At 39.7% G+C, this 25,013-nt stretch overlaps 1 protein-coding gene across 1 annotated transcript in view; it reads left to right on the top strand.

Annotated features, from left to right (window-relative positions):
• Positions 1 to 25,013, top strand: part of LRRC16A (leucine rich repeat containing 16A) — a 441,803-nt gene that overhangs the window by 382,990 nt on the left and 33,800 nt on the right. The window contains exons 29-30 of the mRNA XM_006872823.1: positions 15,875 to 15,941; positions 16,602 to 16,798. Of these exons, the coding sequence (XP_006872885.1) occupies positions 15,875 to 15,941; positions 16,602 to 16,798 (264 nt within the window). The remainder of the gene's footprint in view (positions 1 to 15,874; positions 15,942 to 16,601; positions 16,799 to 25,013) is intronic.

The following is a 25,013-nucleotide window of genomic DNA, read 5'->3' as shown; positions in this document are numbered from 1 at the left end:
TCCTGATCTTGCTCCATCGGACTATCACCTGTTTGATCCCTTTAAAGCAACCCTTCAAGTATAAAGATTCATCTCTGATGAAGAAATGAAGATAACAGTGCATTTGTGACTTGCAGCTCAGTCTAAAATGATTTTAAATAAGGGAATAAGAAAGCTTGTTGACAGATGAACAAAGTATGTTGAATAGCTAGGAGATTATATTTAAAAAAATGATGTAGTTGTCTGTTCTAAAAGTTGATTAAAATAGATTCTACAGCCATTGTGTTTCGTTCTGTTGTGCATAGGGTCACTATGAGTCGGTACCGACTTGATGACACCTAACAACAACAGCCATTGTGCAGATAATTTTTGATTCATTTTTGTACATACATGTATGTATAAATTGGATTGTGATGCAGAATATACATCTGAAACCTTAGTTATTGAAAACCGTATGGAGCAGAGTTCTACTCTGACACACGTGGTGTTGCTGTGGTTTGTAATTGACTTGTTTGGTGTTACAGGGATTTGAGAAGTGAGGACTTGAGCCACATCAGAGTTTCTAGAACTTGCTCATTAATTACTTTCTTCATACATTCATTATTAAGGCAACAAAAATCCATGAAAAGGAGGGATTTGGAGGAAGAGGAAGTTTTGGCAGAAATAAGTACTAGTGATTTCCATTTGGACATGTTGCATTTGAGGAGTTTATAAGGCCTGGGGACTGAGACATCTCAGTGGAGAGTTGTAGTTGTGACTCAACAAGCACATCTGCTTTGATGATCAGCCTCAAACAAGGAAAGAAAGCTGCGTCTTCAATTTGAGAAGCACTTTTTGTTTCCTTACATTCATGAAATTTGTCTCTATTTGCTTTGAGCTACGGATTTGTAAATCGAACTTGACATCTACAATTAGATTGTTCACAAGTATTATAAACCAGGCATGTCTGAAACGGAGTCACTGAGATTTTCCACTCTCTCCTGCCCAAATCTACACCAACTTGAACTCATTTGTCAGCCTCCATCTCTCCTCATCCCTCACTGTCCATTGCTGTTTTACTCATCCAGGTCACCCTTGGTTCTTCCCTGGACTTCTGAAACAGACTCATAATTTACTGTCTTGTCTCTTCTCTTGCCTCCTGCAACGAATCCATCTCCTACTCAGTAGTTATCAGAGCTATATGAAGTGTAAATCAGATGACTACCTAACATGTAGGAGTCCCTGAGTGATGCAAACGGTCAACACACACAGCTGTTAACCGGAAGCTTGGCAGTTAAAGTCTACCCAGAGGCTCCTAGGAAGAAAGACCTGGTCATCTACTGAAAAACAGTCATTGGAAACCCAATGGAGAACAGTTCTACTTCTGAGTCAACTTGCTGACAACTGGTAACTAGTCTAAGGTATAAAATCCACTGAGCGCTTCTCTTTGCAACCTGAGTAAATTCAGTTTCTTCATGATCTGGCCCAGCCCCTTTCTCCTCATTTTGTTTTACCTTCTCAGTTGTTCACTTTTTTCTGTTCCAGTGGCCTCCTAGCTTTTCCCTAAAATATATCATGGCTCCCATCTGAGCGATTGTTCCTTCAGCTTGGAACACTAGGTTTTAAATGTAGATGGAGGAGGAAAAGAAACAAGGGGAGAACCCTGCCTGGTGCTTTTGTTTTAATAAAATACATCAGTGTAGATAATCTCATTTCTTCACTCTAAAGCTCCCACTCACTAAATAAATAGGTGTCGGGAGGGCTAACCGTATTCTTGAGCTCAAATGTGAAAATTTAGAGAGTTAAATTGTCCTATCTAAATTCTTAGTTACCCTAAACATACCACAGAAGAAACCACTATCACTGCTAGAATATGATAACATAGGATTTTCCCAAACCTCCATCACAGGCTTTAACCCTTAACAAAATCAAAATATAGATAACTTTTAGCTTTAGCCTTTGAAGTGTATGGAAAATAATTTCTCATGTATTGAGCACGTGCACATTTGAAATCTAGACCAAAACATTACTTTCATGCTCCAGATACAGTTGCAAAGGATGTCTTTTAGAAATTCTAGTCATGACTACAAGGAGCGCTGGTGGTATAGTGGTTAATCTAAATTTGTAACCGAATGTGTATTGTTGGATTTATAAGTGCTTTGTCTTCTTTAAGAAACTTGATTAAGTGGCAAATTTGGTAATGGTATGCAGTAAAGTTGGTTCTAACTCATAGTGACCCTGTATAGGGTTTTTGAGGCTGTAAATCTTCACAGAAAGCCTCATCCTTTTATGGCAGAACAGCTGGTAGTTTCAAACTGCTGACCTTGAGGTTAGCAGTCTGACTTGTAACCAGTGCGTTACCAGAGTTCCTTATGCTGTGACTAGGGCTACTCTATATTGCTATTGCTGCCTATGTTCTATTGTGCTAGTTAAGGATGGAACCTTGACCTTGGAAATGAGTGCTGCAAGTTTTAGGTTTAATATTTGATTATGAAATTGAGATAGGTAGTAATCTCTCTCTTTTACCTAGAGAGAAAACCATGCAACCAGAATTTTAGCAGACAAGAAATCAAATGACAGATTGCGTTAGGCAAATCTGCAAAAGACCTCTCAAGAGCAAAGGTATCAGTTTGAGGACTCAGCTGTGCCTTACCAAATCCATGGTATCCTCAATCACTTCAAACACATATGAAGGTTGGGCAGTGAATAAGGAAGGCCGTAGAAGAATTCATACATTTGTGTTACGTTGTTGTTGAAGAATATGGCAAGTACCACCTACTACCAGAAGAACAAACAAATCTGTGTTGAAGTATGGCCAGAATGCTCCTTAGAAGTCAGGATGAAGAGACTTCTTTCCTCATACCTCAGACAAGTTATCAGGAGGAACTTGTCTTTGGAGAAGGACATCGTGCTTGGTAAAGTAGAGGGTCAGCGATAAAGAGGAAGACCTCCCTCCAGAATGAAATGGATTGGCAGAATGGCAACCACAAATGGGCTCAAGCATAATAATTGTGACGAGAGTGCAGCACTGAGCGTTGTTTTGTTCTGTTGTGCAGAGGGTCACTGTGTGTTAACAGCACCTAACAACAACAAATTATACTAAAGTATCCTGGTGTGGTGCTGTAGGATGAGCACTGGACTAGTAACTGCAAGGTCAGTAGTTCAAACCCACCAACCACTCCTTGGAAGTGCTAAACAGGGTCTCCATGAATCGGACCCAATTTGACAACACTTAACAACAGCACAAGGCTAAGGCAATTCTGTTACCTAGAGACTTTGTCTGCAGCCACCCACTAATTACAGAGACACGTTTAGACACATTTTGTTTGGAGTAAGTTCATGTATGTATGAACTGGAACCCTAGTACCTGTCATTTTTCACTTAGCCTCATATTTCTCTCTCTATTGGGGTAGTTGCCCGATTGGTTTGTTCTTGTACAATGAGAAACAATGTCAAAATGCTATTTAACTTTTCATGACCAGTAGAGTAATATTGTGCTTAATAGCCTAATGGTTATTGTGTTCCATCGAGTTGGTTCCAACTAATAGTGACCCTGTATAGGTTTCCTGCTGTTGGACTGTGGGTTAATGCGCCAGACTTCAAAGGCATTTCAATAGCAAGGTCGGCAGTTCAAACTTACCAGCTGCTCCATGGAAACCCTATACACGGTCACTATGAGTCGGAATTGACTCGACAGCAGTTAACAACAACAATAGGTTTCCAAGGTGGTAAATCTTTACAGGAGTAGAAAGCTTTCTCCCCCAGAGTGACTGGTAGATTTGAACTTCTGACCTTGCAGTTAGCAGTCCAACTCATGACCCGCCCCCCACCACTGCACTACGAGGGCTCCTTAATAGCGCAATAGAGCACTTGAAAACTTTCCCCTTTATTATATGCCACAATAACAAACCCATAGCTGACCATGCATTTCTTTCTGTGTAGCAGCACTAACACATGCTCACATCATGAGATAACTTGCTTAAAGTTAGTACCAAGTCATTTCATTCTTGGGACTGCTTTTTAAGAAATGTACCAAATTATATTCACTTTTTAAAGAGAACATTTAAATATGAAATTTTGCTTTGCCATTAGCTGCAAATTGACAAGTGAAAATGAAAAGTGAGCTGTTTACTCTTTTCTGGAGAAAACACAAGTTTCATTTTCTTGTGCTAAGAATTTTACTTGTTACGTGCTATCGAGTCGGTTCAAACTCACAGCGAACCCTGTATAGGGTTTCTGAGGAGCAGCTGGTGGGTTTGAAATGCCAACCTTGTGGTTCACAGTCCAGTGTTGATCTTGCAGCGCCACATCAGAAGTCTGAAGAATAGTAGCAATCTGGGAAATAAGTAAGTGAACCATTTTTGTTGCAAAATCGTACTCCGCTATGATCTTCCATGGACTCCTGGTGTGGCATTGTCTGATCAGCATTGGACTCTAAACCACAGGCTCTGCAGTTCAACCCCACCAGCTGCTCCTCGGAAACCCTATACAGGGTATCTCTGAGTCGGCGTCAACTCCGACGTTGCTTAACAACAAGCTCTGTACAAAAGCTTGTCATTGGTGTAGTTCTCAGAATGTCTCTGTTTGAACATCATGTTGCTATCTGAACTTTTATATGAAATCAGACTGGAGATATAAAATTAATGATTGGAATGTGAATAGCAAAATTTAATGTTGTGGTCAGTAGGAAATATGAGCTATCACTAAATCTTGACATAACGTTCTCCTTTTTGTCCATTGACTTATGGTCGTTTTCTTGGAGGAGTTATTACGTCCATAAACCTAAGATTTGTAAAGGGAAGACTCCATGCAGCCCAACAGTCATCACAGAAAGGATCAGACAGCTTCCATTTCTCAGTGAGATCACACCTGCTCTTGTGATGGGCTTACACTTTTAAAAAAGGAAAGACATTTAAAAACAGCTTTTTTAGCTACAAGTGTGCTAATACTATTTGGTTAGATGTTTGAGAATATAAATTAATTAAGAACTACTGAGTTTCGGTTCCCCTTGAGAATTGACTCAGCTAAAACCTAGTAGGAAATATTTAATTTTTTCCATCTGGTTCATTAAGCAGGGATTACTTGTATCCATTTTAGAAGTCAGTGCACATACAAAGACAAGGTGAATCTAGGACATCGTGTATCAGAAAGCAGGGGTTGATGGCAAGCTCTGTGGGATCATTTCAAAGGACACCAAAACCAGATTAAAAAGTACTCCCACTATGACACTCTGAGGACCAAAAAGAATAATACATTTTAAAACAAAACAAAACATGAGTCTACAGTACTACTTGAATAATAAAAAGAAAGTGGGGGCACAGAAAATTTAATAGAGAAAAAAACCCACTGTTTTTTACAGAGGAATAAATACTGATACATATAAGGAATAGTGATAGAAGTGGACATTACAATTTTGGAATCCTGGTATATTCATTAATTCAGGCTGGAATTCAGGTAGTTGTGGAGTGAAGCATGTAACCACTGAGAGAGGTTCCTATGAGGACATGCGCAGAAGAAGCTCAGATAATCATTCAAAGGAGCTCTGGTATCATAGTGGTTACGAGAAGTGGGCTGCGAACTTCAAGGTCAGCAGTTGGAAACTACCAGCTTATTCCGTGGGAGAAAGGTGAGACTTTCTGATCCTGTAAAGATTTACAGCCTCGGAAACCCTATACAGGGTTGATATGAGACAGAACCAACTCCACAGCATATAACCAATCAGTAAATACAACCAGTGATTTGAGTAATTCCCTGAAGACATACACTACTTCTAAATAGCACTGGCTATAGGATAAGGACAGCACTGGCTTTTTAAGTCCACCTTGAGCTGCTCCTCAGAAGACAGATAAAGCTTCTTGAACCTCTAAAGATTTGTAACTTCAGAAATGTTATACAAGGTCTCTGTAAGTTGGAAATGACCCAGTGGCACTTAGCAACAGTAGTTAATAAGCAGGGTTTTTCTAATTCTGACTTACCTATTTAACCTTTTGATGGTACACAGAAGACTCCAAGTACTGTACAGTCCAAGTATATGGTAGAATAGTCTAGAAATTGAGCCAAGAGAAAACCTCCCAGAATAAGCATTTTCAAGTTAACAGTCAAAGGACAAAATAAATGACAGACTGAGTCCTCCCCTCTTTGCGAGCGTTGTTTAGTGAAATCAGAAGAGGACTGTGGAACATAGTGGGAGAAGAGATGGTTTATTATTACAAGCCTAGCTTGGTTTATCATGCTTTGCTTTATTGCACTTTGCAGATGTTGCATTTTCTTACAAACGGAAGGTTTGTGGCAATCCTGAGTAGAGCAAGATAGTTGGCATCATTATTCCAACAGTTTGTGCTCACTTCACGCTTCCGTGTCACATTTTAGTAATCTTCACAATATTTCAAGCTTTCTTATAATGTTATTGCACACTCCACAGATCACAGTATAGTGTAAACATAACTTTTACGTGCACTGGAAAACCAGAAATTTCCTGTGCCTCTTTATTGCAATACTTACTTTATTGAGGTGGTCTGGAATGAAACCTGCAATACCTCCAAGATATGCCTGTATTATTATTTAATGTGAAGATCCCTAGGTATGCAGATGATTTGCACTGACTGATAGTCTAAAGGTTGGTGGTTGGAACTCATCCAGTGGTAACACCAAAGATTGGCCTGTTGATCTGCTTTCATTAATATAACAGCCAAGAATGCCATATGGGGCAGTTCTACGCTGTAACCTGGGGTCACCATTACTCAGAACTTACAACATTCACAAATAAGCCTTTTTGTGATTTTGTTAAAAATCAGAGAAATATAAGTCAGATATTTGTGTTCATACCACCTTAAATGGACTTCTGATGTGATGCTGTGGATCAGCACTGGACTGTGAACCACAAGGTCAGCAGTTCAAGCCCACCAGCTGATCCTCGGAAACCCTATGCAGGGTCGCTTTGAGTCAGAACCAACTCAATGGTATTTAACAGCAACAGTCATCCTAAAGAGAGAGCTGTTAACATGTTATCATGTTTGTTTTGCCAGTGTAGTTAACACCATTTGAAATTAAAAGTCTGGTGATGAAGATCTTTGAGAACACTGCTGGTGGAAACCTTTCTGATGGACAAATACTGGTGATGGATATGGTGGGGCTGCCATTTACTTATGTGCTGCCTTTCCTCTGAAGGACACATTGAGGACCCTTGTATTTTCATTCTGTTATCATATGTTGCTAAAAATGAACATACACACACAAAAAAGAACACATGATTTGCTATTCCAATATAAACCCATTTATTTAGCCAGTCTCCATGCCCTGAGCAGCATGAAAATGGAAATGAAGATGTTTTGAGTGAACAACAGGGCAACAATTTACTTTGCAAATGACTTGAACTTTACATCACATGTTTCCAAGCACTAGGAATTGAAATATTTTTGGCTAATGTAACATCTAAAAAACCTTGATTCCAGGTAGATTAAGTAGGTAGCCAGGCTCAGGGTATGTTTTCTGGAAGTTTGGAAAGGATGCTAATTGTTCAATCACAACCCCTATGCACACGCACACACACACACACACATTTTGTTTACATAAAGCATGGCATTCTATTACTGTACTTCTTGACTTTAGGTTTTTGTTGTTTTACCTTTTATGATTTGTTCCCCTGCCCACCCACCCCCACCCAGCCAACCAGAGTTGTAAGGTTCCCTAATGATGGTTCAAAATGACCAATGGGGTTTTCATAAATGTTTCACTGGAGATTTATTGTGAGATAAACATACCCCCGAAGTGAACTAGGTAACCACTATAACCCTATTAACACAAGGTATCATCAGTATCCAACTGTGCTAGCTCCTGACATCAGATCCTTTCCTGAAGAGCTTGACAAATGATGGAGAAAAAGTATTCAAGGATGCTCAATCATAAAATGTGGTGGTTAAGATAGAATGATGTAAAAGACCTCCAGCAGTGATACCTGCATAGTTTCCGAAGTTGTTTCTACCTATAGTTACAATTTCCGCCTGGTACCAGTACTGTGGTCCATGATTCCCGTATCATGCCCAGTGTGTGCCTCTGTAGCTGATGGCTTTCCTGTCCCCTAAATTAGTGTGTTAGTGTCTTGTGGGGCTGATAAATAGCACTTTGCACAGACTTAGCATAAGAGATAATACCTGAATATAAGCTCTTTCTGCACATTTTCAAGCTCTGCTTCTGCTTTTGCTTCTGAAAAGCTAGACTAAATGTAAGTAATGTTTTGGCTTCATTCTTACCTTACCCTTTTCCATGATGGCTTGCTACGTATTTTAGCTTTTCAGTTTCTTTGTGAATGGTGTCTTTCTCCTCCCTCCTTCTAGTAATGCTGTTGCTTTATCTCTCTTCCATTCATATTTTTTTCCTTTCTTTTTGCTGCATGGAGACTCTCTGCTGTACAAGTGTAAGTATTTTTTTGGTGGCTCTGCAGTTTCTGGCTGTACTAGTTTACATTCTTGTGCTTCATTTGCTTCTGTGCTGCCTGGTTGGTCTCCCAGGAGACCATGGTGTCGTCATCCATCTGCAGTTTCGGAATGAAATAGGCAGCAATTTAGTGACAAAATTGGATTTTACAAGATGGTCAGCTAGCAAAATAGCTGATGAATGTAAAATATTCTGTTCTGTGCCTGAAAGCAAGCTGAGTGTTCACCAAGAGGGTGCAAACATTTAAGAGGAAGAAAGTGCTTATTCCATTCATATGAAAAACAAAAACATGTTTACTTCTACTTCCAGGTTTTTGGGTTTGTCTGTGTTTCTGATTCTTGTCATACTAAATATATGGTTTAGACCCAAGGCTCTAGAAAATCAGCAGTTTGAGTCTCTTCTTATATTTAAAAGATTACACTATTCTTATTCTCAACTGACACTGTTGTGTTTTGTTTAGTGAAAATCTCGAAGAAAAAGTAATTATGGACGTTTGGGTTTTTAATCAAAGAGTTTTTTATTATTCTTTGTGCCAACTTGATAAAAACAAACAGAAAATACCACATCCTATTTTTTTGATAATACAAGCAATTTAACCCCTGTTTTAAGTTAGTATGTCTAGGAATTGTATGTTAAAATTGAATTTAATAGTAAAAGAAACTGCTGCATTGTTTAGAAGATGCCAACCTGTTTCTTTAACTTGCAGTAGAATTGGCTATGTCTCTATTGAGTGACATGTAGAAGAGTTTTAAGAAAAATTAGGTTGAATGCATAAGATACCTGTGTAATGTCGACTTGGATAACTACTTTTGGGGCCTTATCTTCGAGACTAGAGCCAGGACATTTCTGTTCACATTGCCTATAATGTGGGGATATATTGGTGGTTTGTGATGCAAGGACTAGAAAAAAAACCTTTAAGACTTACCTTCTGAAGTTACATTTTAAAATAAAGGTTCACAATTTTTCTCTAATACTTCCTGAGGATGTGAATATTTAAAATTGCTTATCACTCATAAAATACATTTAAAAAAAAAAAAAGATAAGGTAATTTTATCTAGCCAGAAAGCAGTGGTTGGCGGTGTTACCCATGAATTGACTTATGACAAGTCTATTTGGAGTCTGTTTGTACCTTTTATGTTTCCATTGCTGACCTCCTTCATCTGATAGGTAGTTTCTCTGAGTCAGGAACTACCTGTGCACTAACAGATGGCTTGGAAAGTAAAGGTAAAATTCCATTTGAGAAAGTTAACCCTTTCATTTGGCATCAAAAGGGAAGAGAGTTGGAAGTTTAAAAGGCAATGAATGGTAAAGTCAACATTTTTCCCCCCAGGATGCAATTTATATAACCAGGAATGTACATGTGTGGAGGGGAAGGATGGGTATGCAAATAAACCAGATCTCTAAAGAAACATTGAGTATGTGTTACCAAGTATTCATTTAAGTGGATAATAAGTCTGTTCTTTCGAGATTTGATTTATATGTAATAGGATCATCAGAACAAGTCAGTAAGATTGAGCAAGTCGGTATTTTCTGTAAAAATTGTTAAGAGAAAAATTTTATAGATAGAGAAGAAGAATATTAGGGAAATGTGTTGTTGTTAAGTGCCATTGAGTCATTTCTGACCCATAGCGGCTCTATATAGGGTTTCCAAAGAGCAGCTGGTGAGCTTGAACTGCCAACCTTGCAGTTCAAACAGCTTTGCAGTCTGGCAAATTAACCCACAGTGCTACACCAGTACTTAGATTCCCTAATATTCCCCTCTTCACTTTGCCATTATACTTAAATTCCATGAGACAAACGAATAGTAAAACAGTGTGTCAATCAAGAGAACTGTGTGGAGCTGGGTTGTAGTCTTCATATCCATTGTAGAAACAAGCCTGATAGAAAGTCCTGCTTATTTTAGCTAAAAGCCATCTTCCGTATCTAAACATGGTAGATCTTTAGAATTAAGCGCTATGCCAAATGCCATGAAATGCATTTAGAAGCTTTTGCACTATAAAGAGTACACTGGCTAAGGAAAGACAATGAGACATTTACAATGCATTTTTCTGTTATGCATGCTTTTCATACCAGACTTTCAGGCATTAGAAATAGAAAGATAGACCAAGAGGAGAAAACATGTTGCCTTTTGATTGTCAATCACCCCAAATCCTCATGATTTTATGTTTCTCAATATGTGTCTAAAATCAGGTTAAATGGAATCCTCCATGTATAGATAGATGGCTGTTAGTTTGTAAAGGACCTAAACTAACACTCATCTATAAATGGTGCTCTTTCTATATGAGGATTAGTCTAAAAGTATTGCTGTTAGGGTGCCAGTTCATACACGTATGGGTTTATTCCAAACGATGTCTTGGCTTAAACACAATGTAAGCAGTGGATGGCTGCCAACAAGTTCTCTCAGTAATACGCTTGTCTTAGTCTTGTTAGGGTGCCTTTAAAAGACAGGATACTTTTTGTGCTGTGGAAAAAATTGTTTTGAGGTCAGAGCTAATATAAAATTTTTAACAAGATTCAAGTGCACATCTTCCTAAGTCATTGAAGTTTTGCAGCAAGTTTATGGGAATGCTGCTTCACATAGAGCAACAGTTATTAGATGGATTGGGAAGATCTCAAAGTTGAATTCAAGGCAGTGCAATTACCTCTGAATGTTATATTGACTATTTAAGGAGATTCCAAAAGGGTGATCTTGATGGATATACTTGAAGTATTCAAGGAAAGCACAAGAACTTATTATGAAGAAATTTAAGAAAATGGAGAATTGCACTGGTGAGAAAAAGGTTAGGAAAGTTGCACCATGGGATTGCTTCCTATCACAGCAATGTACATGCTCATTCTTAAAGGGTAGCAAGAGCTGTGCTATGAGAATTTCATTGGGAATTCTTACCCATCCTCACTACAGCCCTGATCTTACCCCTTCATACTTATTTGGGAACATTTAAAAGGAATATGAATAGAGGGAATAGAAGCAAATACTGTTAAATGATGCTGTATGGAGGTGATTGTAATCATTGCAATGAAACAAAAGGATGAGTATAAAACCAATGTCCTCCTATGTAAACCAGCACTCAATTCACAATAAAAGCTTTTATGTATATATACATACATATATATGATTTGAGATTGCAAAATGTCCAACTTCTCTGGAAAGCAATATGGCACTTTTCAGAAGGCTGGAAATAGAAATACCTTATAATCCAGCAATTCCTCTACTTGGTATTTACCCACAAGAAATACAAGCCACAACACAAGTAGATATATATGCACACCAATGCTCATAGAAACACTATTTACAATAGCAAAAAGGTGGAGACAGCCTAAGTGCCTATCAAAGGAAGAATGGATAAACAAACTGTAGTACATAACACACAATGGAATATTACGCTACACTGAAGAATAACAAGGAAGCTGCAAGCCACCACATAACATGGATGAACCTTGAGGACATTATGTTGAGTGAAATTAGTCACAAAAGGAGAAATACTGCATAGGACCACTACTGTAAAAGACTAAGAAAAAGAACCCATACTAAAGGTGGGGGAGATTCTTTGCTGGTTAGCGGGATGTGGGGGGTGGGGTGAGGGGAGAGAGGGGAAGGTGGAGCACAGGGTAGGGAATAGACACAGGATAGTTTGGGTGCTAGGGAGGAGACATTATACAAGAAGGGGGAGGGGAATGGAAGAACAAGGCAGATGGGAAAACATTTAGGCAGGTTTGCATGGGCTTAGTGGGACAGAGATAAATAATAATGTATGCACAACTTTGGAACAACAGGGCTCTGGGATACAGGGATTGAGACATGGTAGGTATGGGGAAAAGGGGGGAAATAATGTTGAGATGCTTGGCTGTCTTATGAATCTTGGTTTCCCTGGCATACCATTATAAAATAGACACTTGAGGGGGGAGAGAAAGGAATAGCCAGAAATATCACCATAGAAAGCTTATAAGTCCATCTTCTGCCTATAATTGATTGGAATACCTAAAATAGGGCTACAACGTGCCCAGTGAAGGAGGCTTCCTGTGGAGCCTCTGAGTTACATAAGACCATAGGTGGAATCCTGAACCCCATCCAGAATTTCTAAGGTGGGTAATTTCCACTAGAAAGGACAAGCAGACCAGCCTGGAGTGGCTAGAGGAACAGAAGATACTTCTTTTTTAAATGTTTTATTGTGAATTATATGATCGTTTACATGGGAGAACTTCAGTTTTACATTCATTTCCATCGTATATCACAGAAGATACTTCTTGAAAGAAAGACCTACAGGAAAAATACAAAAACTGACAACTACAAGACCAAGCAAGTTGCTCACCCAGGAGCCATCAAGGCAAGTGGTCAGGTTCCCTCAGGGCAAACCCCTTCCAAGGTTAAGACTCAGTGGGAATAACACAAACAGACATGTGCTCTGATTGGTGATCACATTGGTTACTGATAAGGGGAAGGGAGGGAAAAACAGCAATGAAGCTGCAAACTAAGCCCTACAACGTTCAATAGACTCCTGTGAACCCGGGTGAAGACCTGGTTGGCCAGCAGAGTGGCAAGACCTGGGTACTCTTGGGCCCAGAGTCAGTGACATAGCCACAGAAAGGACTAGAGTGGAGAGTGAAGCATCCAGCTGATAAGAAGAGAGGGCATATGCATAAGAACATCCCACACTTGCAGATAATACCCACATGACCTGGCTTCAATGACTGGATGATAAGAGTGCAAGTAGAAGAAAGAAGAGGAAAAAGAGTAATCTGATACAATTTGATGAACTTAACCTACTCCTATGGGCACAATAGCTGAAAAGAGGGAACAAATCTTTACAGCGAGGATCATTCCCACTCCCTCCATATACAGAGTAAACAGGGATGGGCAACTTGAACATTTGCTACCCAAAATGGAGGGGCTACAAAGGCAAGAAGTGACTGGCTTACAAGCTTTCAAGAGGGAGCCTAGATCCAGAGGGCGTGGAGGAAGGTAGAATCTCCACTGAGTAGTATCCAATCTGTCTGGGCAGGGCAGATGAAAAGAGATGGGGATAGGTCTCTTGTGGTACAATAGTGAATAATTGTTATCAGGACTGGCTGTGAGGGTTGGAAATGTAAACGTAGACATTTTGTAGCAAAAGGAGGGGAGTGATTGACTTTGCTGTCCAGGATTGGAGGTCCCTGGGACCATCAAGGGAGAAGAGCGGAGTGCAGGACTGTACTCAGAGAAACAGTGATGCCAGAGATGGAGGCAGAGACGATGACATGGAGAGTGGAGCAGCTGGGAACTCTAAACCCAGAAAGGGAGAGGGGCTATGTGCTGATGACTTGGGGACAGGCTTGCAGGGTTGGTTGATGATACATGGATGGGATTGTAACCATGGTAATGAAACAATATATGATAGGATGAATATAAAACTAATGTTCTCCCATGTAAACTATCACATAATTCACAATAAAACATTATTTTATATATATATAAATCATCTTTGAGACCCTCAAAGATGCCCAAAGTGCCAGTTTGACATGGTGTAAATGGAAGAGAGTAGAATTCTTTGGGAAGACGTTAGAGAGATGAACACAGCACCTTCAGAAGCATGTAGACTTAGATGGAGGCAATGTCGAGAAACAGTTGCTTCACATTTTGTTATTCTTGTTTAATAAAGTGTCTATGACTTTGTAGCAATACTTATTGACTTACCCTCGTTTATGAGATAATGGATTTTTTTCATATATTAAAATATGTAATATATTTGAAATGTCATAATTTTTATGGGACTCACAGATTACTTTTGCCAGTTAAATCCTTTCCATAAAACCTAATCAGGAGTCACAAAGGAAAAAAAAAAAAAAGAAATTGTAGGATATCTTCATTCCATTGGTTTTTTTTAGACATCATTGATACATATTTACAGCTGTTTAAATGAAATTTGTTGGAGTTTACTGCTCAAGCTATTACTTGATCCTTTTATCTACTACCATGGTTATGCATACGGTAAATAGAATACTGAAAAGCTTTTCAAGACTAAACACAGCTTATATTTTGGTAGTTTATGTCTCCTGAGAATTAATTATTTTCAGATGTTTTATTTATAAATAGACCAGTCAAGCCGCTAACTTCTCCAGCCAACTGCAAGGTCAAAACTCCATTTAAAACTGGATTTCTTGCCAATTGCATTGAACTGCGTTATTATCGAATCTGCAAAGCTTGTTCCTTTATAAATAGATATTCCTCAGGTGGTCAGACCTTAATGCAAAAGCTTGAAATAACCAAATCAGCCATTTTCATTGTATATTTCAGGAGGATCAGTCTGGATTTGAATGCAATTGTTTACTATTTTCTTTCCCTTTTTTCCCAACAATAAGTAATATCAACAGGATATTGCTATCAAAGCTGGCATAATTGTCAAAACTATAATGCTATTTGCTCTAAAGGTCAGTGTGAACCAATTCCTTTTTTGAACCAAAGCAAGTTTTTCAACCATGTGGATTTTTTGAGAACCCTGTTAAATGAAAAGAAACTCTGTAAGCTAAGTTCTTTTAGTTATGCTGACTTAGCTTACACAAATACCAGTTCCCAGTATCTATTAAACAAGTTGAAACATCCCTTAACTCTGTGTATTAATAATGAATGGTATGGTAGGCAGAATACTGGGTTAACCTTTGTAATTGTCCCTGGCATGTTCCTATTGATTGCTTGAATGTTCCCCTTTATCCTCTTTATGACCCCATTCCTTCTTTTGAGTTTGTGGAAAAGATGACAAGAGTTCTCTCTACCTTTGACATTTGTGTGATTCTCTTGAGGGAGAGGACAATGCTTTTTTGTTTTGTTTTGTTTTGTTTTTAAACACTCCTTCTATATAATCAGTAGTTGATCTCCATGCTAGGAGGAGATCCTTTGGAAATTCTGGCTTTGGTTGGGATTTTGGTCTCGTTTTTGAAGGACAGAGTCCAAAGACATTTTCTTAAGAAGTAAGAGCAGATGGAGAATTTTGAATCATGGCAACTTGTCCCTAGTAGTCTTTGCCCATAATGTAAAGATCAAAAATCTTGGTGGAAGAAATGTGAAACAAAAGTACTAACTGTGTAAATTATTTCAGTGATGCGCTAAAAGTTCCATGATGCCCCTAATGGAAAGTGAATAACCATGTTTTTGATATTTAGTGCTGATTTTTTTTAACAATCTTTCAATCTTATTCTTTATTTCCAATTTAGCATCCTCGTATACAGCTTACAGTTACGTTCTGTTCACTCATTGTTCCTTACAGCTCTGTTCATCGAATTTAGCTGACTAGGGCTGGAGCAAAAGCAAGAAGAGAGCTGTATCATTTGAGAAAATGGTAAACATTTCGAAATGTTTTGTTCTAGTCTTCTCAGACTATCAGATGCTCCCAAGCTGTCCTTTAAAACCAAATGAACACTAAATTTAATCCATCGGTTGGAATGCTCTGAAGTGTGAAAGGCAGGTTTTCTTTTATTACTTCTCTAAATGCTTTCTTTATTTTATTGCTAGATGACACCTAAATCCAAAAGGAAAAGTATCCACAGTCGAATGCTGCGGCCTGTTTCCAGAGCGTTTGGTAAGTGAATTTATTGTTAATGCCAATCACTTCTTTCTAATTGTGAAACACCCTTCAGCATGAACCTCGGACCACTTCAGCCATATGTGGGAAAACTCTCTGGGGCATTTCTACTCTGCACATATGGGGTCATCATGAATTCCAATCATCTCGGCAGCAACTGAAAACACATGTTATTGTTGCATGCCATCAAGTCACTTCCACCTCATCATGACCCTAAGGACATAGAAAAACTGTCCCATAGCTTCCAAGGTATGGCACTGGAGAAAAAGCATTGGACTGTTAACCACAAGCTCGGTGGTTCAAACCCACCAACCGCTACTAGAAAACCCTATATACTGAGTTGCTGTGAGTTGCAACCAACTCAGTGGCACTAAATAACAATCTTTATGGAAGCTGGCTACACCACATCTTTCTCTCACAGAATGGCTGGTGGGTTCAAACCACCAACCTTTCAGTTAGCAGCCAAGAACTTGACTATGGTGCCACCCAGGGCTCCTAGACACCAAATATTATTGATGAGTAAATGTTGAGAAAGTTCAGTGATTAGTCAGTGGGACTTTTCTATGCCATGAAAGACTTAAATTTACTTTGGGGGAATTTGATTTTCTATCCATTTGTATGCAGTAAGTTTTGGTCTGGGGCTTTGTTTTATTTTAGAAATGGAGTTTGATCTGGATAAAGCTCTGGAAGAAGTGCCAATCCACATTGAAGACCCACCCTTCCCGTCCATCAGACAAGAGAAGCGGAGCTCAGGGTTCATCTTAGAGCTGCCCTCAGAAGAAGGGAAGAAGCTGGAGCACTTTACCAAGCTAAGGCCCAAACGGAATAAGAAGCAGCAACCCACCCAAGCGGCGGTATGTTATCTTGAGAAGCCCCACCTCTTACACACCCTTCCTTTCCTTCTCCAGCAGAGAGCCGATGGAACACATGGCACATGTGGATGACAGTGAGTTTGGTTTGGATTTGCCCTCAAAGTATGTGGGAGAAGTTTCCTGACTGCTTCTAGAGAGCAAACTCACCAGAATGGCAGCTCTGTTTCCTATTGTATTGGGATGCTCTTGCTAAATTTCAGAAACTGACAGGTCTTCCCTTTTAGTTTAACTCTGGAGTCCTGTTGTGGTGTTGTGGATTAATGCACTGGACTGCAAAGTCAGTTTGCATCACAAGATTGGCTGTTCAAGCTCACCAGCCACTCCTAGGAAACCCTATTCGGGGTCTCTATGGGTTGGAACCAAGTTGTTGGCACTTAACAACAACAACAACACAATTTTTAAAATGTCTTCATATCTAACAACCTTGGTAGCCGCCCCTCAAGGGCCACCATCCATATTTTCCAGCTTTTATTACTAATATTTGTTGTTGTTGTTAAGTGTCGTTGAGTCTGTTTCCAGCTCAAAGAGACCATATATAAGGTGGCAAGGAGCAGCGGGTGGGTTTGCACTACTAACTTTAAGGTTTGCAGTTCAATGCTGATCCACAGCACCACACCAGGAATCCACTAATATTTAGCAGTAGTAATTTTTTTTTTCTGAGCACTGCTTATTTTTATTATTGTGAATTGAGTAAAGGTTTACAGATATGATCATCAGATTTATGTTCAACAAATCATACGTTTTGTTTCATTTCAGTGATTGCAGTACTCTCCACACAGTAACAATTTGAAAGAGGATGTACAAATATCCTCTTTCCAACTCTTATATATTTGTGGGATATTTATATATTTATACCCATTCCGCCTATATCTCTGTCCATATTGTTCCATAGTTGTGTATCTATCACTATTTACCTCTGTCTCCATTAGCCCTTGTATTCCTCCCCGTGTCTTCACCTTCTTCATCATTCTTCTGCCAACCTCCCTCTTCTTGTAAACTGCCCTCCCGTCACCCAAGTTAGTATGTGTCTACCCTCTAGCCCCTGAATTACTCTCCCTTCGATCTCACCCTTGGGGTAACCACTGAAGAATGCTTCTTTTACTTTGAAAACTTGAGTTTTTTCAATAGTGGTCTCATACAAATAATTGTCCTTTTGTTATTGATTTATTTCACTCAGCATAATGTCCTCCAAGTTCATCCATGTTATGGGGTGTTTTACACTTTCATCATTATTCTTCAGTGTTGCACAGTATTCAGTGGTGTTTATGTACCAAAGTTTGTTCACTCTTTCACTGATGGGCATTTAGACTGTCTCCACCTATTTGCTATTGTGAATAGTGAGCACTGCTTTTTGCTGTGCAACAAAGGTTTTGGTATGTTCTGTTTTCATTCTTATTTAATCCAAAGGATCTTATTTTTATTTCACTTTTTACTTCTGTTACCCAGGAGTTTTTAAAGCAGGGTGTTATTCAATTTCCATGTATTTGACTTTTTTTCATTTGATCTTCTAATTGGTGATTTCTAATTTTATAGGGTTGTGATCCAAGAAGATAGTTTTAGCATTTGTTTTTTAAGTTTTTATTATGAATTATGTGTTAGTTTACATGGGTGAACATTATCTTTACATTCGTCCTATCATATTTTGTCTCATTGCAATGATCACAATCCCCTGCATGCATCATCAAACAACCAAAAGGTACACCCCACAGCCACCAGCACACAGCTCCTCTCCAACCCTGAGTCCAGAGTCCCTAGCTGCTCCTTTTGTCCACGTCATCATCTCTGCCTCCATCCTAGTGTCACTGCCTTCCTGGACAGGGTCTCACACTTCATTTTTCTCCCTTGGTGGTTCCAGGGATCTCTGCTCCTGGACTGCAAAATCAGCCACTCCCCTCCTTTAGTTACCAAACTTTTACATTTACCTTTCCAACACTCACTATCAGGCCTGATAGCAATCATTCCCTATTAAAGCACAGGAGTCCTATCCCCCTCACCTTTTATCAACCCCATCCAGAGAGGTTGAAAACAATTCAGTGGAGATGTTTCCTTTCCTTGTATCCTCTGGAGCTAGGTTCCCTATTGAAAGCTTGTAAGCCAGTCACTTCTTGCCTTTGTAGTCCACCCATTTTGGGTAGCCAATGTCGTAAGTTCCCCATCCCTGTCGACCGTGTGTACCAAGGGCATGGAAATGATCCTCACTGTAAAGATTTGTTCGCTCCTTTGTCATACTGCATCCACAAGCATACGTCAAGTTCATCCACTTGTAGTGGGTTACTTTTTTTTTTTTTTCCCTCTTCTTGTTTCCTCTAGTCATGTTCTGATCATCCAGCTATTGATGGGTACTATCTGCAAGTGTGGTGTTTCTGTGCATCTCCCCTCACTTCATATCAGCTGGATGCTTCACACTCCATTCTAGTCCTCTGGGGCCATGTCTCTATCCCTGGGCCCAGGAGTCCCCAGGTCTCTTCAATCCAGGTTAACAGGAGTCTATTGAATGTGGTCGGACTTAGTTCATAACTTCACTGCTGTTTCTCCCCCCACTTATCGTTGACCTTCGTCGTCAGCAGCAGGACCATATGCTTGCTAGTGTTTTCCATTTGAATTTCAGTCTTGGTAGGGGTTTGTCTTGAGGGGACCTGACCACTTGCCTTGATGGCTCCCTGGGGAACAACTTACTTGTTCTTGTAGTAGTCAATTGGACTGCTGTTACTGTTTTTCACTTTTCCTGCTGGTCTTTCTTTCAAGAAGTATCTTCTGTTCTTCTAGCTGCTCCAGACTGGTCGGCTTGTCATTTCAAGTGGAAATGTCCCACTCAGAAGATTCTGGATGGGGATCAGGATTCCATCTATGGTCTTGTGCAATGCAAAGGCTCTGCAGGGAGCCTCCTTCACTGGGCACATTGTAACCCCATTTTAGGTATTCCAATCAGAAATCCTGTACAGGGTCTCTAGGAGTCAGAACCGACTCCACGGCACATAACAACAACAACACTAAGTTATAGGCAGAAGACGGACTTACAAGCTTTTTCTGGTGATGTTTCTGGCTATTCCTCTCTCTCCCCTTCTAGTATCTATTTTACAATAGCAGTCAAGGGAAACCAAGATTCAAAAGATAGCCAAGCATCTTAACATCATTTCCCCACTTTTACCCATTCAAGCCATGCCTCAATCTTTGTATCCCTGAGTCTTCTTGTTCCACGGTTGTGCTTACATCATTATTTACCTCTGTCCTATTTAGCCCATGTAAACCTAGCAGTAATAATTATTTAATATTTGTTTTTTTGCTAGGATTGAGGAGAGTCCATTCACCCTCACCTGAGAGCATCTTAGCTTTTCTAGAGCTTGTCCTTGACTTCTAATGCTTCCAAGGAACTTCTCTAACTAAAAATTTCAGACAGGTCTGAAATATTGTGAGAATTGTACTTAATTTAATATATCTAATAGACTATATATGTTCTTGTTGTTAAGTGCAGTCGAGTCGATTCCAACCCATAGCAATCCTGTGTAGGGTTTCCGAGGAGCAGCTGGTGAGCTTGAACCATAGGCCTTGCAGTTCAAAGAGCTTTGTAGTCTGGCGCATTAACCCACAGCGCCACACCAAGACTCCAGACTATATGTAATGTAGTATAAACACAGCTTTTATATTAAGTAGGAAGCCAAAAAAAAAAAAAGTCATGTTGACTCACTGTATTGTGATATCAATTTAATTGCAGTGGTTGGCACTAAACCTGTAATATCTCTGAGGTATGCCTATATTTAGGTTATTTATTCTTCATATTTATATAATTGTTTGTTTGTATATATTTTTGGTACAGACTATAGTTACAGCATTAATATTATTGACTAAGTAGAAACTGACAATGAGTGCCTAGGTGGCACAGGCAGTAACATGCTGGTAACTAACCAAAAGCTTTGTGGTTTGAACTCACCCAGAGGTGCCTTGGAAGACAGGCCTGGTGATCTGCCTCTAAGAGGTCACAGCCTTGAAAATTCTACCCAACAGTTCTACTCTGCACGTGTGGGGTTGTCCTGAACAATTAATGACAACAACAATAGAAATTGATAAGTTGGCATTTGATTTAATAGCATTATGAGAATTACCCAAATGTGACATGAGATATAAAATGAGCACATGCTAGTGGAAAAATAGACTTGCTCAGCGCAGTGTTGCCACAGCCTTCCATATCTGCGAGGCACAGTAAAGCAAAGCTTATTAAAATGAGGTTTACCAGCAGAAAAGTTTATACCACACTCATTCTCAACTACCGTTGTTTATAAATTGTGGATTTAGACCCTTACCTATACATTTTCACTTTCTCATTCCAAAAACTTATTTCTTTTTAATGATGAGGTAGAATATACAAGTTCCTCCTTTCACTTTATCAATGTATATCTAACAACTCTATGAATAAGGACTAAGGCTAGGTGGTATTTTTGTTGTTGAGAGCTGTCAAATCCATTCTGACTCATAGCGATCCTGTATAGGGTTTCCAAGAAGCAGCTGGTGGATTTCAACCATCAACCTTTTGGTTAGCAGTCCAGTGCTTATCCTACAGTGCCACACCAGCACAGAATATATTCTCCCAGTGTAGTAGTAGAGTAGTATGCAGGACTAGAACAGCCAATTTTTTCATTCCCAGGCCTTGTGTATGTGGACATATGGATAAGGCAGAATATCTTTCTGAACTTGTTTCTAGAATACCACTGTTGCTTGCTTTATGGGTTGTCATGAAATAAATGAAATAATGCAGTCTTTGGGGAGCACAGTGGCTTCATAGGATAAGTCTTGGACTGCAAACCACAGGGTTGGTGGTTCAAGCCCACTGGCTGCTCTGTGGGGAAAAAGATGAGACTTTCTGCTCTTGCAAAAAATTTAAGGCTTCAGAAACCCTATACAGAGTCGCTGAGTCAGAACCAACTCAGTAGCACTTAACAACAGCAACAACAACAGTACAATTTATTTAATGCAAAACTGTTCTTAGAAGCTAGCATTTCCTTTTGATTATTATTAACTGTATTTACTATGTTGTTACTATGTTATCCTGCAGTGCCGCACCAGGACTCCATATTTGCTATAGCTATTAAAAATAATAAAAATAATGGTGTGATACTGCAGGATAATGCACTGGACTGCGAGGTCAGTTTGAACCACAAGGTGGGTGGTTCCTCAGAAACCCTATTCAGGGTCACTATGTATCAGAACCGACTCAGTGGCACTTAATGACAACAATATTTACTATGTTGTTGTTGTTGTGTGCCATGGAGTTGGTTCCGACTCACAGCGACCCTGTACAGGGTTTCCGAGGCTGTAAATCTTTATGGGAGCAGAAAGCCTCATCTTTCTCCCGTGGAACAGCTGGTAGTTTCGAACTGCTGACCTTGCGGTTTGCAGCCCGATTTGGTACATTTACCTTTGTTTCCTCACCTCTTTCTGCTACACTAAAATGAAGGAGGAAGAAAAATACAAAACACTAATTTAATAGGATTCTTACCTACCCAATAATTTGGGGATTCATACCCATATTGACTGTAATGCTGGTGTAGTACTGCAGGATAAGCACTGGACTGCTAACCTAAGGTTGGCAGTTCAAACCCACCAGTCACTCCTCAGAAACCTTACACAGGGTCACTATGAGTCGGAACTGAACTCTATGGCACTTAGTCACAACAACCACCTATATTTATTAAAAGCAAGTCAACTACTGTATAAAAATTAATATATTTTTTATGTGCTCTATTTCTTCAGTTGAAATGACTATCAAAGTCTTTGATTTTTGAAAAAACACCTCATACAAGTAAATTAGAGTAGAAATGCCATTTTGAGGCTGGCGAGACTTCATCTCTCATACTTGGGACATGTTGTCAGGAGGGACTAGTTCCTGGAGAAGGACGTCATGCTTCATAAAGTGAAGGGTCAGCAAAAAAGAGGAAGACTCCCAATGAGATGGATTGGCACAGTGGCAGCAACAATTATGAGAATGGCATAGGACCAGGCAGTGTTTCGTTCTCCTGTGTATAGAGACACGTTGAGTCAGAGCTAACTCAATGGCACACAACAACAGTATTCCATCATACGTATGAAAGGACACAGCAGAGATGGGGCAAGGGAGGTGAATAGTATAGCATATTAGGTTAGGTAGGATGATACTCATTGCTCTCTATGAAACAAATACCACATTGTTATGGATTGCACCTCAGTGTAAAGAAAACAAAAATCCTCACCACTGGACCAATAAACAACATACATATAAATGGAGAAAAGATTAAAGTTGTTAAAGACTTCATTTTGCTTAGATCAACCATCAACACTCATGGAAACAGCAGTCAAGAAATCAAATGAAGTATAGTATTAGGCAAATCTGTTGCACACGACCTCTTTAAAGTGTTGAAGAGCAAAGATGTCAGTTTGAGGACTAAGGTGCACCTGACCCAAGCCATGGTATTTTCAGTAGCCTCATATGCATGTGAAAGTTGGACAGTGAATTAGGAAGACGGCAGAAGATTGCTGCATTTGAGTTATGGAGTAGGAGGAGGATATTAAAAGTACCATGGACTGCCAAAAGAACGAACCAATCTGTGTTGGAAAAAGTACAGTCAGACTGCTCCTTTGAAGGCAGGATGGCCAGACTTCATCTTCATACTTCAGACATATTATCAGGAGGGACCAGTCACTGGAGAAAGGACATCATGCTTGGTAAATTGGATGGTCAAAAAAAAAAGAGGAAGACCCCCAACTAGATGGATTGACACAGTGGCAGCAGCAGTGGACTCAAACGTAGCAGTAATTGTGAGGTTGGCACAGGACTGGGCAATGTTTCATTCTGTTGTACATAGGATTGCCATACTGACTGGATGGTGACTAACAGCAACAAAATTAGTAGGCTAGAAGGGATTTTGAAGTTATGCTGGGCATTTTCTTTTCAAGTGCTTAACCATCCCCACACAGCCAGCTTTTGGTCATTCTGTCTATATTGACCTCATTCTGTGGAGCAGCCATTTTCTAAAAGCTCTAATTATTGGGTAGTGTGTTACCCGAATCTACTTGTATCGTTTCAACTTGTTCCTTTCCATTTTTCATGTTTCTTACTGTCTAATCTGGAGTCCTGGCATGGTGGTGTAGGTTAATGCGCTGGACTACAAAGTTGGTTTGAACCGCAAGCTCATCAGCCACTCCTCGGAAACCCTAGACAGAGTTGCTATGGGTCAGCACCAACTCAGCACTTAACAACAACTGTCTAATCTGTGAAAGTGGGAGAAAGATGAGGCTTTCTGCTCTCGTAAATATTTACAGCCTCAGAAACCCTATACAAGATCGCTATGAGTCGGGATCAACTTGAAGGCACTTAACAACAGCAATCTATGCCATAAAATTAGACACATGTTAGAATGGTACGTTATTTATGCTGCTTAGCAAATTTCAAGTATTTTGAGGGTCGTTACTGGATCTTTCCTTCTCCAATCTAAATTTCCCCAGATGGCATTTAACAACAATGTTATTGCTGTTAGGTGCCATTGAGTTGGTACCAACTCATAGCAACTTTATGCACAACAGAGTGAAACACCGCCTGGTCCTGGGCCAACCTCACAGTCATTGCTATGTTTGTGCCCATTGATATTGCTACTGTGCCAATCCATCTCACTGCGGGGGTCTTCCTCTTTTTCTCCAACCCTCCACTTAACCAAACATCATGATATCCTTCTCCAAGGATGGGTCCCTCCTAACAATATGTCTGAAGTATGAGAAACAAAGTCTGGCCATCCTGCTTTCCAAGGAGCATTCTGGCTTGTACTTTTTCCAGCACAGATTGGTTAGTTCTTTTGGCAGTCCATGGTACTTTCAGTATTGTACTCAAATGCATCAGCTCGTCTGTGGTCTTCCTTATTCATTAGCCAACTTTCACATGCATATGAGGTTATTGAAAATGCTATGGCTTGAGTCAGGCACACCTTAGTCCTCAAACTGGTATCTTTGCTCTTCAGTGCTTTAAAGAGGTCTTATGCAGCAGATTTGTCCAATGCAATACATCAAGCTCAGTAGTATATATATATATATACACATACATACATACTCACACACATATATAGAGCTCTGGTAGCGTAGTAGTTACGGATCAGGCTGCGAACCTTAAGGTCAGCAGTTCGAAACTACCAGCTGTTCCATGGGAGAAAGATGAGGCTTTCTGCTCCCGTAAAGATTT

Source organism: Chrysochloris asiatica, unplaced genomic scaffold, assembly GCF_000296735.1.
Source record: "Chrysochloris asiatica unplaced genomic scaffold, ChrAsi1.0 scaffold00213, whole genome shotgun sequence".
Taxonomy (NCBI): domain Eukaryota; kingdom Metazoa; phylum Chordata; class Mammalia; order Afrosoricida; family Chrysochloridae; genus Chrysochloris; species Chrysochloris asiatica.
The sequence above is the reverse complement of the archived record's forward strand: the minus strand, read 5'-3'. Positions and strand labels throughout refer to the sequence as shown.